The sequence below is a fragment of the Erinaceus europaeus genome, chromosome 4, assembly GCF_950295315.1.
Source record: "Erinaceus europaeus chromosome 4, mEriEur2.1, whole genome shotgun sequence".
Taxonomy (NCBI): Eukaryota; Metazoa; Chordata; class Mammalia; order Eulipotyphla; family Erinaceidae; genus Erinaceus; species Erinaceus europaeus.
In genome coordinates, this window is record NC_080165.1 from 63,387,575 (window position 1) to 63,406,846 (window position 19,272).

The 19,272-nt window shown below is 38.4% G+C and overlaps 1 protein-coding gene across 1 annotated transcript in view; it reads right to left on the reverse strand.

The window, feature by feature from the left end:
- Positions 1-19,272, reverse strand: part of KIF6 (kinesin family member 6) — a 538,059-nt gene that overhangs the window by 394,777 nt on the left and 124,010 nt on the right. Inside the window, exon 4 of the mRNA XM_060189745.1 lies at positions 472-619. Within this exon, the coding sequence (XP_060045728.1) occupies positions 472-619 (148 nt within the window). The remainder of the gene's footprint in view (positions 1-471; positions 620-19,272) is intronic.

Consider the following 19,272-nt stretch of genomic DNA (forward strand, 5'->3'; position numbering starts at 1 on the left):
ATTCCACACAATTCCCACCACCAGAACTCCATATACCATCCCCTCCTTTGGAAGTGTCCCTATTCTTTATCCTTCTGGAAGTAAGGACCTAGGATCATTATTGGGTACAAAAGGTGGGAGGTCTGGCTTCTGTAATTGCTTCTCTGCTGGACATAAGCACTGGCAGGTCAATCTATACTCCCAGCCTGTGTCTGTCTTTCCTTGGTAGGGTAGGGCTCAGGGGAGGCAGGGCTCCAGGAGATACTGGTGGGGTCATATGCCTAGGTAAGTCAGGTTGGCATGATGGTAGCAACTGCAGCTTGGTGGTTAAAAAGCATTAAGATCTTAAACATAGCTCCAAACTTTTCTTCAGTGTAAAGAAAATGCTATTACACAATAAAATGTCTTCATTGGGATACAATAAAGTAAAATATCACACTAAATATTTTTCTGCTATATTTATATAATATAAATGAACTTTAAGTTTCATACCTTTTGTAGTTGCTCAAAAATGTAGGAGAGCGTTCTTGGGATGATACCTCTGTCACTATAGCGTTCTGCCCCTCCTGTGATGGTGAATGTCTTACCGCTGCCTGTTTGCCCATATGCAAAGATGGTTCCATTGTACCCTGCCAGGACACTACCAAGAAATGGTGCAGTTTTTAATATCAAAATGGCTAAGTGCATTTTATTATACAGTTTACATTTAAAAACCTAACTCAATACCACTGGACTATCTACAGAGATATTTCACATCTGTGAGTATATAGCTAGAATTTATACTTTTTTTAATCTAGAATTATTAGCACATCAACATTTCATCCTAAGAAAGCATTTAAAGAGTAACACAGAATGTGTTACTCATCACTATTTTCAGTATATTGATGGAAGTCCTAACAAAATAAACTAGATAAGAAAAAGAGGTAAAAAAGCATTCAAAACAGAAAGAAAATGGTTAAGACTATTACTATTTGTAGATGATGTGATAATTTGCATAGAAAATCCCAAAGACAGGGTGGAGGGTAGATAGCATAATGTATATGCAGAGACTCTCATGCCTGAAGCTCTAAAGTCCCAGGTTTAATACCCAACACTATCATAAACCAGAGTTGAGCAGTGCTCTAGTAAAAAAAAAAAAGAAAGAAAAAGAAAATCCCAAAGATACTGTTAAAAAACTATTTAGAAATTACAAACAAATACAGTAAAAATCACAGACTACACAATTTATATTAAAAGTCTGTTGTGGGGGTGGGAGGTAGATAATATAGTGGTTATACAAAGAGACTGTCATGCCTGATGTTCCAGGGTCTCAGATTCAATCCTCTGTACCACAATAAGCCAGAGCTGAGCAGTGCTCTGGTAAAATAAATAAATATAAAATAGACATTAGGAAAACAGTACTGTTTGCAATTGCATCTATAAGAATTAGATACCTTCAAACAGAATTAAAGAAGAGAAATACTTGTACTCTGAAAACAGTAAGACTTTTTAAAAATAAATAAATGACACAAAAAATGTAAAAATAATTAGGCTTAGCATCATTAAAATGAATATATATAAACAGAATCACTGCAATATACATAAACATTCATTGCAATCCTTCTCAAAAATCACAATGATAATCTTTACACAAATAGAAAAAAATCATGAAATGTATTTGTAGCTACAAAAGACCATGAATATCAAAATCATTTAAAATAAAAAATGAACAAGGTCAAGGGAAGATACCATAATAGTTATGGAAACAGACTCTCATGCCTGAGGCTCCGAAGTCCCATGTTCAACACTCCCACCCCCCCGGCCCCCTGCACCACCATAAGCCAGAGCTGAGCAGTGCTTTGGTGTTCCTCCCTGTGCCTTTCTCTCTCTGTATCTCTCTCAAAAATACTTAAATTTTTAAAGAAAATAAACAAAATTGTAGGTATAAGGATCATGACTTCAAACTATACAACAAAGCAATGGTACTTAAAACCAAATGACTATAGTAAGTAGGGCTACATTAAACCAAGTGCGCATAATTTTTGTAATTAGTATTTTCATAATTTTTAAATAAATGCCTATCCAAACTTTTATAGTCAATGATACATTTGAAAATGTATTAAAAAAATTCAGCATGGTATTGGAATAATACAGACACAAAACACAATGGAACAGAATTGAGATCTCAGAAATAAACCCACACATTTATCACTTACGGCAGAAGAGTAAAAAACACACAATGGAACAAAAGTCTTTTCAGAAAATTGAACAGTCACATGCAAAGGAATGAAACCAGACCACTAACACAATTCACCAAAATTAATTCTAAATGGGTTAAGGACTAGGATGTAAGACATGAAACCATAAAATACATTGAAGAAAGCATATGTGTAATTATTGATATTATCCTTTGGGATTGTATTTGGGCACTCAACTCCAGTGGAAGGGAAACAAAAAACAAATGACTAGTACTATACTACATTAAATTTAAAAGCTCCTAAACTTTTTAATGCAGGAAAAAAACCTGCATTCAAATGAAAAGATTTCCTACTGAAAGGGAAAAGATACTAGCACAACTAATACCTCACAAAGGATTAATATCATGTATGTGTATATATACATGTGCATACATAGAATTCAACAATAAAAAATCTTATTGAAAAATGGACAGAAGAGCTAGACACTTCTACAATTTGCTGGCAAATTGTCACATGGAACTATGTTCATCATCTGTAATTATTAGGGAAAGGCAAATAAAAATCAACCATGAGGGGCTGGGTGGTGGTGCACCTGGTTGAGTGCACATGTTACAGTGCACAAGGACCTGGGTTGGAGCTCCTGGTCCCCACCTACAGAGGGAAAGCTTTGCGAGAGGTGAAGCAGGGCTCCAGGTGTTTCTCTGTCTCTCTCCCTCTCTATCACCCCCTTTTCTCTCGATTTCTGGCTGTCTCTATCCAATAAATAAATTAAAAGATATAATTTTTTGGGAGTCGGGCTGTAGCGCAGCGGGTTAAGCGCAGGTAGCGCAAAGCCCAAGGACCAGTATAAGGATCTCGGATCGAGCCCCTGGCTCCCCACCTGCAGGGGAGTCACTTCACAAGCGGTGAAGCAGGTCTGCACGTGTCTGTCTTTCTCTCCCCCTCTGTCTTCCCCCTCCTCTCTCCATTTCTCTCAGTCCTATCCAGCAATGACGAAGATAACAACTACAGCAATAAAACAACAAGGGCAACAAAAGGGAATAAATAAATAAATAATTAAAATATATATGTAATTTTTTAATTTTTAAAAATCAATCACTTCATACCTGTGAGAAGACTATTACCTAAAATAAGAGAAAAAAGTGTTAGAGCGTATGGAGAGAAAAGGAAACATATGTATTCTGCTGGTGAAATTTTCAACTGGTGCAGTCATTATGGGAAGCACTGGGGAAGAATCCTCAAAAAACTATGAAATAAACAATAGACATTCCATAATTCTAGTTATCTCATTTCTCAATATTTGAGCCCTGAAATGCAAAAACAAACAAGCAAAAATAATGGTGGCACACTCAGTTAAGTGCATGTATTTCTATGTTCAAATCCCCACGCCCCACCTGTGGGAGGTAAGCTTCAGAAGCCGTGAAGCAATGCCACAGGTGATTCTGTTTCTCTCTCTCCCTTTCTATCCCCCTTCACTCTCCATTGCTCTCTTTGTTACCAGTTAAATTATAAAAATAAATAATTAAAAGAAGGAAAACAAATCTTAAAAAAGAAATGCAGAAAAAAATTCTAAAAACACATATGAGACCTCATATTTATTTCAGTTTTATTTACAACAGCTAAAGGCTGGAAACAACTTAACTATCCATAAACAGGTGATTGTATATGTATATATATATATATATATATATATATATATAGTGTGTGTGTGTGTGTGTGTTCTATATATACAATAGAACACTACTCAGGTATTAAAAGAAAAAAGATGAAATTCTGCCTCAGGCTTAATAGTCTCTTTGCATAACCTTTATGCTATCTTAACATCCCAAAAGGTGCCTACAGTATGATGAAGGCTAGAAATGGATTTGCAACAAGTTGGATGATATGGAGGGTTAGCATGTTTAGCAAAATAAGTGTGACAGAGAAAGTCTAATGCCACTCATGTGGAACATATTGAGAAAGAAAACAAAGAAATGAATTTTTTTAACTATAATACTAATTAGTGGTTAACACAAAGGAAGGAGGGAGATTAGAAAACTGAGTAAAATTTCACAATGTTTTGGTTGTTGTTTTGATTAGAGCACTGCTCAGCACTGGATTAAGGTGGTATGGGGGGCAGAACCTGACTAGGACCTGGGAGCCTCAGGCTTAACAGTCTCTTTGCATAACCTTTATGTTATCTCTACATCCCAGAAGGTGGCTACTATTTGGGAAGGCTGAATTGGATTTTCAGTAGTGAGCTTAATACAATATTTGCAGATGCTAATTTTTAGCAACAAACACTTGAAATTTATATAATGTTATCATGAATGTAACCTCTATAAAAATAATACTAAATAAATAAAAAGGGATAAAATTTTTTTAAAAGAGAAAACATAGGGGTCAGGCAGTGGTGCACCTGGTTAAGCACACATATCAGCAGCCTCAAGGACCCAGGTTTGAGCCCCCACTCCCCATCTCCTGGAGAGACACTTCACGAGTGGTGAAGTAGGTCTGCAGGTGTCTGTCTTTCTCTCTCCCTCTCTATCTCACCTCCCCTCTCAACTTCTCTCTGTACTGTCAAGTTAAAAAAAAAAAAAAACAGTTAACATGGTTAAAGTGGCTACCAGCAGCAGTGGATTCATAGGATAGGCACAGAGTCCCAGCAATAACCCAGGTGGGGGAAAAAGAGAAAGAAAGCATTTTCAATTCAAATGAAATCCTGTCATCTTAAATTTTACTTCTCAAAGTTTTAAACCTAATTTTATTTAGAAGAATTTCATATATCCAGAAAAGTTGCAAACACAGTAGAGAGTTCACATATATCCCACACCCATTATCCCTGATGGTTAGTGCTTTCTTTATATTGGTGGCTTGACAAGTCAGCTCACTAAGATAGTGAACTTGCTTTGTCATGGGCACCCAGATATGAACCTGGCCCCCATCACACTGAAGGAAACTTTAGAGCTGTAGTTTGTTTTCCTGTGCCTCTCTTATCTGTATTTCTGTCTTTCTATCTGAAAAATCTGTCCCGGAGTGGCAAAGATACAGTAATGACAAAAAAAAAAAAATCATATTGACAGTGTACATTTGCCACCATAATGGAGCTTTCATAGGCACAATATATATAACTGTGGTATCGCACCAGATTAAGTGCACGTAGTGAGAAGCACAAGATCTGCGCAAGGACCCTGGTTCAAGCCCCCAACTCCCCACCTGAAGTGGGGGGGGGGGTCACTTCACAAATGGTGGAGCAGGTCTGCATGTATTTATCTTTCCCTCCCCCTCTGTCTTTCCTTTCTCTCTCAATTTCTCTTGGTCCTATCCAACAACAACAACAGGAGCAGCAGCAACAATAAAAAAAACAATGGAAAAATGGCCACCAGGAGCAGTGGCTTCATAGTGCAAGCATGGAACCCCAGCAATAACCCTGGAGGCAAAAAAACAAATTAATTAATTTTTTTAAAATAAAAATACAGAATATAAATGGGGATTTTCAGATGATTGTTTCATTGACAATCTATCACACATTGATTTTGTTCACTGTAGTTGCTTTTGTTTTTGTTTTTATGAGAACACCACTTAACTATGGCTTATGGTTGTGTGATGGATTGAACCTGGGACTTTGGAGCCTCAGGCATGAGAGACTCTTTGCATAACCATTATGCTATCTACCTCTGCCCTATTTTGTTGTTTCACATTATTACTAAAGACAGGTGGAGGGACATTATGGAATCTATGTGAAAAATCTCTTAGAAACATTTCTAAGCAGAGCCTGCTTTCATCAGTCTCACTTCTCTAAGTTTAGTTTTGGAAGAAGGCATTTTGTCATTTTCTACTAGTGAATAGTAGCTAGAGGAAACAAAATGTTTATTTTATAACAAAATCAATGGTTTTGTAACCACTGAAAGACATTCTTCATTGCTAAAACCGAAGTAAATTTATAGTTAATTCTAATTCAGCTAATTCTAAATAGATAAAAATAGGTAGGGTAATTTTTAAGTCCAGCACTAGCCTATAAATTGTGTACTACACTGAGTGAGTCCTTTTTGTTTTTGCCACCAAGGTTAACTTTGTGACTATGTGCCAGTAAAAGTTCACCCCATTTATCCATTTCTTTTCTTTTCTTTTCTTTTCTTTTCTTTTCTTTTCTTTTCTTTTTTTGCCTCCAAGGTTATCGCTGGGGCTCGGTTCCTGCAATATGAATCCACTGATCCTGGAGGCTATTTTTTCCCTTTTGTTGCCCTGGTTGTTTATCACTGCTATTACTGTTGTTGTTGTTGCTGTCATTGTTGTTGGATAGGGCAGGAAAAAAAATAGAGAGAGGAGGGGAAAACAGAAAGGGAGAGAGAAAGACAGACACCTGCAGACCTGCTTCAGTGCTTGTGAAGGAACCATGTTGCAATTGGGGTTAGGGGCTCGAACCCAGAACCTTGCACCAGTCCTTATGCTTCACACTAAGTGTGCTTAATCAGATATGATACTGCCCGGCCCCTTCCTTTCTTTCTTTCTTTCTTTCTTTCTTTCTTTCTTTCTTTCTCTCTTTCATGTTTTTGTTTTGTTTTGTTTTAATTGTGGAGATGTTAATGGTTTATTGTACAATTGCTGACATCTGGGTAAAATTTCTCATGTCACCATGGTAGATGTTTGCAAAACAATCTCACTCCCAATCTAGATCTTTTCCCACCATTATACAAGGACCCCAAACCCCTACCCTCTACACTTTCCTTCTCCTCTCTGACAATCTTGCATTGCCTTGGTGTAATAAACCAAAGCCAATCCAAATTCAACTTTATTTCCCCTTTCTGTTTCTGTTTCTTCAGTTCTGCCCATCAGTCAAATCATTCAACATATATTCTTCTTTTTCTGGTTTATTTCACTTTCTTCATGGAGAAGGAGGTAGGGAGAGGAAGAGGGAGAGGAAAGGGGAGGGGGAAAAGGAGAGGGAGAGGAAACCAGGGCTTCTAACTGTTATACTAGCTTCTGGGGAGTACCCTGGGTGGAATTTGCTTCAGCCTTTGTCTTCAGGTGCTCACATTTGGATTCATTTGCATTTTACAACCTTAGGAGTCAGATAGATGGGGTCATAGTAGTGAAAAATGTTGGTGATGAGGAATACCAAAGGAGAGCACCTGGGACTGCAACAAGACAGGACTAGAACGATGTCGGGAACCTATCAAATCGTCTCTGATTGCAACCATGTGTGACTTGTGTACAATAAGGAACCTAAGGAGAGATTGAGTGGCTGCGAACAGTTCGGCAGTTTACCAATTGAGGCACCACCTACAGTCTGTTTTACCAACAAAAAGACTGCTGAAGAGAGGAGAGGACTCCGCTAAGACTCACCAAATGCAACTGTGAGTCTCCCCTGCTACTGCCCTCAGAGGATGGAGCAGCAGGAGGGAGACCCTGTGCTGGCATGTGAAAACAGAGAACAGACCAGGAAACTCAGGAGAAGAGCTACACTGCAGTACCGTAGCAATATGGCTGTATAGTGGGAGCCTATCCACATTGTTCTCCTGATGGGAATATGGTGAATAATTGTCTAAGAACCTACAGACTATTAATGTGACTAGTTTAAACACTCAGAGGGCCCACCAGTGCTGCCCGGCTTGGCAGAGAAATAAAATTGAGCCCGAAGCTTTGGATCCTTGGGGTGTGAGTGTCTTTTTGCAAAACCACTTTATTATCTCTCCCCCATCCTGATTTATCTCTTGGTCAGGAGTCAATGATTAAGCTATGAAGCCTACTTATAGGTAAAAAAAACCCTCAGGCTCTCATAGCTACAGCATAAAAGGGCATAAAGGGGCATAAAAGGAAGTGAACAGGCTTTAACAGCCACTGTGCTCCAACTTGGGGAATAAAATAATATTGAAACAACTGCTAATTTCCACAACTGTGAACCATTTAAATACCTTACATAGACAAGTCAATCCAGGCAAGAGTGATCAGTCATTTAAATAGGACTGAGAGAAGGAACTCAAAATGTACTATATGGTTAAATGAACAAGGAGAAATATTGGAGAAATGAATCAGGACAAGAGTCCAGCTAAAAGTCCCAGAAAGACTGAAGCAAAAAATAGTGAGGTCAAAATCCAAACACAAGTTAAGGAAATGATCACAGGAATGAGTAAAGAGTTTACAAGAATTGTCATCAGAAATGCAGAAACAACAAATGAGACTCTGGAAGAAAACACTAATTATCTCAAGGTTATCAGAAAGCTGAAAGATGAAATAGCTGAGCTATGAACACAACTAGCTGAACAAGCTAAAACAGTATCAGAGCAGGGTAAGAAAATAGATGAACTACAGAAAACAGTAGAGGGGAGAGAGAATTGAATCAATGAGGCTGAAGACAGAATTAACGAGATCGAGGACAAATTAGAGGCAATTAAAAAAGAAGTAAGAGGTCTCAAAAAGAGATTAAGAGATACTGAAACCAACAACAGAGTCCTATGGAATGTCTTCAAAAGAAATAATACATGCATTATTGGCTTACCTGTGGAAGAAAGAGAGGGAGAGGAAGAAAGCATTCTTCAGGCCATAATAGCTGAAAACATCTCTAGTCTAGACAACATCAAAGACATAAAGGTTCAAGAAGCCCAGAGGGTCCCAAACAGAATTAACCCAGACTTAAAGACACCAAGACATATAATATTTAGAATGGAAAGAAATAAGGATAAAGAAAGGATCCTGAAGGCTGCAAGAGAAAAACAAAGAGTCACCTACAGAGGAAAACCCATAAGATTAGCAGCTGACTTCTCCACACAAACACTACAGGCCAGAAGAGAATGGCAAGATATCTATTGAGTGCTCAATGAGAAAGGCTTTCAATCAAGACTATTGTATCCTGCTAGACTGTCATTCAGACTAGATGGAGGCATAAAAACCTTCTCAGACAAGTAATAGTTGAAGGAATCAACTATTACCAAGCCTGCCCTGAGAGAAGTTTTGAAAGGTCTCCTATAAAATAGCAGTCAGACCACCATAAATGTGTCATATATCAGAACACTCAAAAATATACAATATCTTCAATCTATAACATCAGTAAATGTCAGTGGCCTTAATTCACCTGTTAAAAGGCAAAGAATAGGAATATGATTCAAAAAACACAATCCAACAATATGCTGTCTACAGGAAACCCACCTAAATCAACAAGACAAACACAGACTCAAAGTGAAAGGATGAAAAACTACTATACAAGTCAATGGCCCACAAAAAAGGGCAGGAACAGCTATTCTCCTATCTGACATGATAGACTTTAAAATAAATAAAATTCAGAAATTTAGGGATGGACATTACTTAATGCTCGAAGATCAGTCAATCAAGAGGACTTGACAATTACTGACATCTATTCACCCAATGAGAAGCCATCTAAATATATCAAATATCACTGAAAGAGCTATAGAAATATATTAACTGCAACACAGTCATAGTAGGGGACTTCAATACTTGACTCTCTCAACCTGACAGATCATCCAGGGTGAAAATCAGTAAGGAAATGAGGGAGCTAAATGAAGATATAGATAAACTAGAACTATTGGACATTTTCAGAGTCATTCACACCAAGAAACTGTAATACACACTTTACTCAAGTCCACATGGGTCATTCTCAAGGACAGACCATATATTAGGCCACAAAGACAGCATTAGCAAATTCAGGAGCATTGAAATCATCCCAAGCATCCTCTGATTCCACAGTGGAATTAAATTAACACTTAACAATGAACAAAAGATTAGTAATATTACCAAAATGTGGAAGCTCAAAAGTACACTATTTAACAACTACTGGTCAAAGAGGAAATATAGAAAAAATCAAAACGTCTCAAAAGTTAAATGAAAATGAAGACACAGCTATCAAAATATTTGAGACACAGTTAAGGCAGTACTAAGAGGGAAGTTCATAGCCATACAAACATACATTAGAAAATAGAGAAAGCACAAATAAACAACCTGATTGCACATCTTAAAGAAATAGAAGAAGAAGAACAAAGGAACCCTAATGCAACCAGAAGGTCAGAAATCACTAAAGTTAGGGCAGAAATCAATAACACTGAAAATAAGAAAACCATACAAAAGATCAACAAAAGTAAAAATTGGTTCTTCGAAAGAGTATACAAGATCAACAAGCCTTTAGTCAGACTCACAATACAAAAAAGTGATTAGACCCAAATAAATTAGATCATAAATGAAAGAGGAGATATCACAACAGATACCAGAGAAATTCAACATAGCATGCAAGGCTTCTATGAATAACAGTGCCACTAAACTAGAGAACATGGAAGAAATGGATGATTTCCTGGAAACTTATAAACTTTCAAAATTAAATAAAGAGGAACTAGATAATATGAATAGCCCCATCACAGATAATGAAATTAAAACAACTATCAAAAACCTTCCCAAGAATAAAAAGTCCTGGACCAGATGGTTTTGCAAATGAATTCTACAAAACCTTCAAAGAAGAACTAACACCTCTACTTTTAAAAGTCTATCAGAAGACTGAAGGCAATAGAACACTCCCTTCCAGCTTCTATGAAGCCAATATCACTCTGATACCAAAATCAGACACAGCCAAAAAAGTAAACTACAGACCAATATATCGGATGAACATAGTTGCTAAAATATTGAACAAAATTCTAGCCAACCAGATACAGCAGTATATTCAGAAGACTGGTCATCATGACCAAGTGGAGTTTATCCCAGACATGCAAGGTTGATTTAATGTATGTAAATCAATCAACATGATCCACCACATCATTAAAAGTAAGACCAAAAACCATATGGTCTTATCAATAGATGCAGAGAAAGCCTTTGACAAAATACAATTTCCCACTATGATCAAAACACTACAAAGATTATAAATAGAAAATTCCACATTATAGTGGAGTCTATATATAGCAAACCTACCTCCAACACCATACTCAATGGTGAAAAACTGGAAGCATTTCCACTCAGATCATGTACTAGACAAGGCTGCCCACTATCACCATTACTATTCAACATAGTGTTAGAAGTTCTTGCCATAGCAATCAGGCAGGAGCTAGGAATTAAAGGCACACATACTGGGAGAGAAGAAGTCAAACTCTCCCTATTTGCAGATGACATAGTATACATAGAAAAACCTAAGGAATCCAGCAGGAAGCTTTTGGGAATCATTAGGCAATACAGTAAGGTATCAGGCTACAAAATTAACATACAAACGTCAGTGGCATTCCTCTATGCAAACAGTAAGTCAGAAGAAGTTGAAATGCAGAAGTCAATTCCTTTTACTATAGCAACAAAAACAATAAAATATCTAGGAGTCAACCTACCCAGAGAAGTGAAAGACTTGTATACTGAAAATTAGGAGTCACTACTCAAGGAAATTGAAAAAGACACAAAGAAGTGGAAAGACATTCCATGTTCATGGGTTGAAAGAATTAACATCATAAAAATGAATTTACTACCTAGAGTCATATACAAATTTAATGCTATCCCCATCAAGATCCCAAGCACATTTTTAGGAGAATAGAACAAATGCTACAAATGTTTATCTGGAACCAGAAAAGACCTAGAATTGCCGAAACAATCCTGAGAAGAAAGACCACAACTGGAGGCATCACACTCCCAGATCTCAAATTGTATTATAGAGCCATTGTAATCAAAACTCCTCGGTACTGGAACATGAATAGACAGACTGACCAGTTGTATATGATTGAGAGCCTAGAAGTAAGTCCCCACACCTATGGACATCAAATCTTTGACAAAAGTGCCCAAACTATTAAATGGGGAAAGATGAGTCTTCTCAACAAATTGTGTTTCAAAAAATGGGTTGAAACATGCAGAAGAATGAAACTGAACCACAATATTTCACCAAGTATAAAAGTAAATTCCAAGTGGATCAAGGACTTGAATGTTAGACCAGAAACTATCAGATACTTAAAGAAAAATATTGGCAGAACTCTTTTCCACATAAATTTTAAAGACATCGTCAATGAAATGAATCCAATTACAAAGAAGACTAAGGCAAGTATAAACCTCTGGGACTGTATCAAATTAAAAAAACTTCTGCACACCAAAAGAAATAAATAGGAAAACCAAGAGACCCCTCACAAAATGGGAGATCTTTACATGCCATACATCAGACAAGAGGTTAATAACCAAAATATATAACGAGCTTGCCAAACTCAACAACGATAAAACAAATAACCCCCTCCAAAAATGGGGAGAGGACATGGACAGAATATGCACCCATCGAAGAGCTCCAAAAGGCCGAGAAACATATGAAAAAAAGGCTCCAAGTCATTGATGGTCAGAGAAATGCAAATAAAGACAATAATAAGATACCATTAAACTCCTGTCAGAATGTCATACAACTGAAAAGGTAGCAGAACAAATGCTGTAGAGATTGCGGGGTCAAAGGAACTCTTCTTCACTGCTGGTGGGATTGTAAATTGGTCCAACCTTTGTGGATAGCAGTCTGGAGAACTCTCAGAATGCTAGGAATGGACCTACCCTATGATCCTACTATTCCTCTACAAGGGATATATCCTAAGGAAACCAATACACCCATCCAAAAAGATATGTGTATACCTATGTTCATAGCAGCACAATTTGTAATAGCCAAAACCCAGAAGCAACCTAGATGTCCAACAACAGATGAGTGGCTGAACAAGATTGGTATATATACAGAATGGAATACTACTCAGCTATAAAAAATGGTGACTTCACCATTTTCAGCTGATCTTGGAAGGACCTTAAAAAATTCATGTTAAGTGAAATAATTCAGAAACAGAAGGATGAGTATGGGATGATCTCACTCTCAGGCAGAAGTTGAAAAACAAGATCAGAAGAGAAAACACAAGTAGAACCTGAACTGGAATTGGCATATTGCACCAAAGTAAAAACTCTGGGGTGGGTTGGGGGCAGGGGGAAGAATACAAGTCCAAGAAGGATGACAGAGGCCCTATTGGGGGTTGTATTGTTATATGGAAAACTGAGAAATGTTATACATGTACAAAGTATTGTATTTACTGTTGAATGTCAAACATTAATTCCCCAATAAATAATTTTTTTTTTTTAAATGGTGATTTCACCATTTTCAGCCCAGCTTGTATGGAGCTTGAAGAAATCATGTTAAGTGAAATAAGTCAGAAACAGAAGGATGAATCTGAGGTGATCTCACGCTCAGGGCAGAAGTTTACAAACAAGATCAGAAGAGGAAACACAAGTAGAACTTGAACTGGAATTGGTGTACTGCACCAAAGTAAAAGACTCTGGGGTATGTTGCAGGGAGAGTACAGGTTCTGGAAAAGGATAATAGAGGACCTAGTGGTGATTGTATTGTTATGTGGAAAACTGAGAAATGTTATGCATATACAGACTATTGTACTTACTGTTGAATCTAAAACATTAATCCCCCAATAAATAAATTTTAAAAAAAGAAAAGAAAAATCTCGATGAAAACACTGCCCCTCCTCGCCCCTCTTCCTGGATACTCGCTGGGTACAGGGTGGCAGGGGAGTTTCTTTCCCTAAGTAGAACTCTAACAGAATGACTTTCTTGTAAAAGATGCTAATCTGTATTGTTCTTTAGTATTATAGAGAGTTTCTGGTTTGATGGTAAATCTTTTTTTTTTTTTTTTTTGGTTTAAACAATACAAGGTTTATTAGGGTAAAATAGATAAAAAGCAAAATAAGCAATTACCATCAAGGGTTAAGAGTACGCTAGGTCCATAATCTCTGAGTATAGTTATCAAAAGTTTAGTCCCATAAGATAAACAATTATCAGCTCTGGTAAAAGTTGTTCATGGCTGTAGAGGGGTCTAAAAGTTTTCCAGCTAGCAGAGTCACATGTTTTCAGTTTCCCAGGTAAATCTTTTGAACCGTGAAAAGTCTCAGTCCTTTCACGTGTGGAATGACAACCCTTCAGCTTCATTACTTGGGTGAGACCTTTCCTTTCATAGTATTCTCTAATTCCATCCCAGGTGGCTCACTTTCTAACAAAGTCCCAAAACCTAGATATACACCAGGTTCTGTGAGAGAGAGCATATGTTCACACATATCCATAAACTACTGCAAAATATATACCTGAAAGCAGAAGTACACTAGAGTTTGCAGTGAGTACCCCCCCAACATTTCCTCTACACTATTCCAAGCTTTGGGTCCATGATTGCTCAACATTTGTTTGGCTTTGTATGTTAACTCTCTTTTCAGTCACCAGGTTTCAGATGCCATCAGGATGCCGGCCAGGCTTCCCTGGACTGAAGACCCCACCAATATGTCCTGGAGCTCCGCTTCCCCAGAGACCCACCCTACTAGGGAAAGAGAGAGGCAGACTGGGAGTATGGACCTACCAGTCAACGCCCATGTTCAGCAGGGAAGCAATTACAGAAGCCAGACCTTCTACCTTCTGCAACCCACAATGACCCTGGGTCCATGCTCCCAGAGGGATAGAGAATGGGAAAGCTATCAGGGGAGGGGGTGGGATATGGAGATTGGGTGGTGGGAATTGTGTGGAGTTGTACCCCTCCTACCCTATGGTTTTGTTAATTTATCCTTTCTTTAAAAAGAAAGAAAGAAAGAAAGAAAGAAAGAAAGAAAGAAAGAAAGGTCTCAGTCTTTGCAGATAACCACCTATCACAGACTTTTAACAAGATGTAGGGAATTTTACAGGACTTCACAATGGGATATTTTTTCCAGTACATTAATGGGACAGCACATTATTTATCCTTTACTTTCTTTTTGTTACAAATATACTGATCTATACCTTGATTTCTGAGAATTTTTGAGTGAAGGAGACTTGCTGAAACCTACCAGAGAAAGAATTCTGACATCCCAATCACCACCCCTTTTCTTTCTCCTCAGACAACCCCAGGTGGTTCAACCAGTTCCACTCTGGGCCACTCTAGGTAAAGGAGATATTCCTAAATCTGAGATTACTACTGCCCCATGCAGGAAGGTCAAGCAATAATATAAAGTCACCACCTTCCTTCTGCAGCCCATGATGCAGACTTGGATGGAATTTCCTCAACCCATTGAAATGAAAAATCCATAGGAAAAAGAATGAAAGAAAAACCACTGCAAGTGGTGTCCTCTCACTTCTGCATTCCACTATCCCACTGAAGCCTGGGCAAACTCTGTAGCCAACCTGCTCTCACTTTTATTGTCAGCACCTTTATGGACTCTGTAACCATTCAGCTTGTGCCGCACCCAGGTTGAAAACAGATAAAGGCTGGGTTTGAAGTTGAAAAGTCATTCAGGTCTGCTAAGAATGAACCTGAAACCCATTAACAAGAAATAAGCATAACTTCCTGTGCTCCACAAGGCCTCAGTCTCTTTCTTTGGTTACTTTTGAACTGTAATACTGGAGAGCTATATTACGGAGTTTCTTCATAACACCATAACTAAAGAATCTGCCCCACCCCCATCATCTGGAACTTGCCACCCCTTATACCTGTATTGTCTCTAGCCTGGGTCACAACTCTCTCTTGCCATCACTGTGCTGAGAGTCCTCACAGACTTTCTCTAATAAAGTCTGCTTGCCTGTCTATCTCTCTTTGTACGATCTTTCTCACTCACATTTCTCCTTCTTCTTCTCCTTCTTCATCTCTTTTTCTTTCTTTTTTTGCTTCCAGGGTTACCACGGGAGCTCGGTGCCTGCACTGAGAATCCACTGCTCTTGGAGGTCATTTTTCCCATTTTGTTGCCTTTGTTGTTGTTGAATAACAAAGAGAGAAATTGAGACAGGAAGAGAAGACAGGAAAAGAGAAAGACAGATACCTGCAGACCTGCTTAACCACTTGTGAAGCCACCCTCTGCAAGTGGGGAGCCAGGGGTTTGAACCAGGAACCTTATGCAGGTTCCCACACTTCATGTCATGTGTATTTAATCTGCTGAGCTACCGCCTGCCCCCTGTCATTCACATTTCTAACAGATAACACCTTTAAGAGTCACTCCATACTGTTGGGGTCAATGTAGAAAGAAGAAAGCACCTGGAACATGGATTCTGTTGCAACATGCCGGAACACATGTTTTCTAGGCACAGATGTTTCCTATGCCAATAGGGAAAAAAATAAGTGGAAGCGGATCAGGAAAACATCATCATAAGCCCTCTTGTGGGCACTCCTAGTACCTTCCCCTCACCATACAGCAGGGACAGCAGGGACAGCCCCAGTCTCCAAAGGGAAGCTGGCATATCCTGCTTGAGGAAGATTGGTCCTGATATGAGTGTAGCGTGCAATGTTTACAGCTATGACCATGAGCTGCAAGCTCAGACCAATAGGGACTTAGAGGTTGCACAGGCTCTGGTGATATATATATATCCTGGATCAGGCAGATGGAGCTGAATAGTTAATTCTATCCACAGAATTTTTTTTTTTCAAGAATGGGATCTACTCTGCCCTAATGCAACTTCAAGCCCTTTTCTCTACTCTGACACCGTTTTCTCAGACAATATTTTTTTATCCAGCTCCATCCTAGCTATCAAACTCAAACTCAAGCAAAAATAGTCATGGGCCCCTAGAAACATGCCTAAAATGGACTTCCTAGCTTTCTGCCACTCTAAAATTCCTAATCTTGTCTGCTCTGTTCCTACTTTTTGGTTCCTGTTCATTATCCATTTTGTCTCACTTTATTTTCTGCTATCTTCTAGATACTAAGTTTCAGACACTACTATGATTCCATCCTGACTTCTCTGGGCAGATCACCTCACCAATGAGTCCTAGAATCCTGCCTCTACAGAGCTCTACCCAACTAGGGAAAGATAAAAACAGGCTGGGGATCGACTGCCAATGCCCATTTCCAGTGGAGAAGTAATTACAGAAACTAGAACTCCTACCTTTTGCAGCCCCAAAATAATTCTCCCATTGGGGAGAAGTGACAGGAGGAAGAAGATAGGAGGGCTCTGAACTCCAACTCCATCAGGACCCACAGAGAGGAGGAAGAGAGGAGGAACATTTGAAAGTAATAATAGGATCATGAGAGGCTTGGAAGGGAAGAGATGACTGGACATGGAAGAAAAAGGGGGAAATATATACAAATACAGACAGACAGTTGTAGAGATGATAGTTAGCCCATGTCTGCAACGTTCGGAGAACTGCAGTGGTTTGCAATGGAGGGATCGGGGATTCAGAACTCTAGTGGTGGTGACAGTGTGGAATTATAACCCTGTTAACATGTAATTTTGTAAATCAATATTAAATCACTAATAAAAATTAAAAAGAGAGAAAAGAAGAAAATAAAAGGACGTCATAACAGTAGCTTGGAAAGAGGCCTTAAAAGTTGGTATTATAGGCAAGATTTCTTTCTCTATGCCTAGCTGGGAGGATCAACATGTGAGTAAATTTCTCACTGTACCTCTCTCCTTCCCTCTCTCTCCCTTTCCCCATGTGTATGCCAGCATTTGTATCCTCAAATTTCCTGAATAAAGCATAAAACTCCTGATGATATTGTTTTTTCTTCAATTCTTTGTTGAGTTTGCATTTGACAACTCTACAAGCATGTGAGGAGCAATCTTGGTCTATCTTTCCCAGTACAATACAGTAATTCAACTGTCATTCCTGCTTTAAAACTTCTGCAAGGTCCTGCCCCCATTCTCACTAGATTTCATTATGCTTTTATGTCTGTACGTTGAGTGACCTAGCAACATTATGCCTTCTGTCTCCAGCTATTTAAAAAACAATAGCATAACAATCATAGTTACTTTGAAAATCAGAAGTTTAGCAACCACTGGAAGAACAAAAATGTTTGAAGAACGTCAAAAAGTCCAAAGAATTTTATGTCTCCAACCTATCTGGCAATTTCTTTCAAAAACTTCATTCAGTACTTGTCTTGATGTGGCCTCATTCAGAGTTTGTGTGCACATGCCTATCCTTAGGGTATTTTGTTGGGGGAAAAAAAAAACAGTGGCAAGTGTTAGCATCACTGCTGCCTTAGGCAGAAATAATGGTGGAGTATACAGAAGGGCAAACAAAACCTTAAAACAGAAATTGTGGAATGTGATGAGATATTTGTGTATAAGGGGTTTTAAAAAGTCACAACAGGGTCAGGGAGACAGCTCACCCACTAGGAGGCATGTCTGCTAGACAGGCAGCCTGGATTCAAGCACAGGTACCATGTGTGGCACCAGGGGATGCCTGGGTGCTATTGTGTCTCTTCTCTCTGTCTCTCTGTATTTCTATCTGAATTAAAAGAACAAAAAAAAGCACAGTCCAAAGCAATGAACTCACACATGTCTGAGAGCCTAGCTCAGGCCAAAAAAAAAAAAAAAATCAATCAAAAGGCATGTCATATTCCTGGGGGGGGGGGAGGCCATATAAATGTGTAGGGCTGTGTGCATGAACAGAAAAGACCTGAGAAGGTCCTTAAATGTCACCTTTGGCTCACCCTGTGGCTCTGCACTACTTGGAAGCAAAGGTTAAGCAGAGTTACAAACTCCCCAGAGAACTGAAGGGGTGTTCCAACATACAAAGACAGCCCCCTGTCAAAGATCTGATGACTTAATTGTTTCAAGATACTTAGGAAAACCTCTTTCTAGTCATTAATTACTATGAAGCTGACTGAGTAGGGATTTCAGAATCTATATACAACAAAGAATACTGACTTTCAATTAGAATTGGCTCTGAAAAGTCACTAATGACAGAAGCAATAATGAAAAACTAGCAACAAGCTATAGGAAGAGGAGGGATTTAATATCTGATTTCTACAATTGTCATGTTATATAGTATTAAGTTTTTAACAACAAAACATATAATACATAGGTTTGAACCTAGTCCCTATAACACTGAGGGAAGCTTCAATGCTATGGTGCCTTATCTCTCTCCTATCTCTCTATCTCTGTTTCTTTCTATTCGAAAAGTGAGTCCAGAGTAGTGAAACCTCACACAATAAAGCTGAAGTTGCTGTGAATGCCACTGTTCACCCAAACTACAGAGCCCTATCATTTTAAGCACACTACTGAGAAACATGGACCCTTGAGGCAGTTAATATGAAAGTACTGCTTAAAGGCATTTGACTTTGTTTCCCCTGGTCTAGACACCATTCCTTCAAAAAGCATACTATGGAAAGATTTGCTTGAATATTGGTTTAGATCAAAATTCTAACAGAGATATAAAATTTCAAATGACTAACGTGAAATGGCTAACGTGAATTTGACCTGA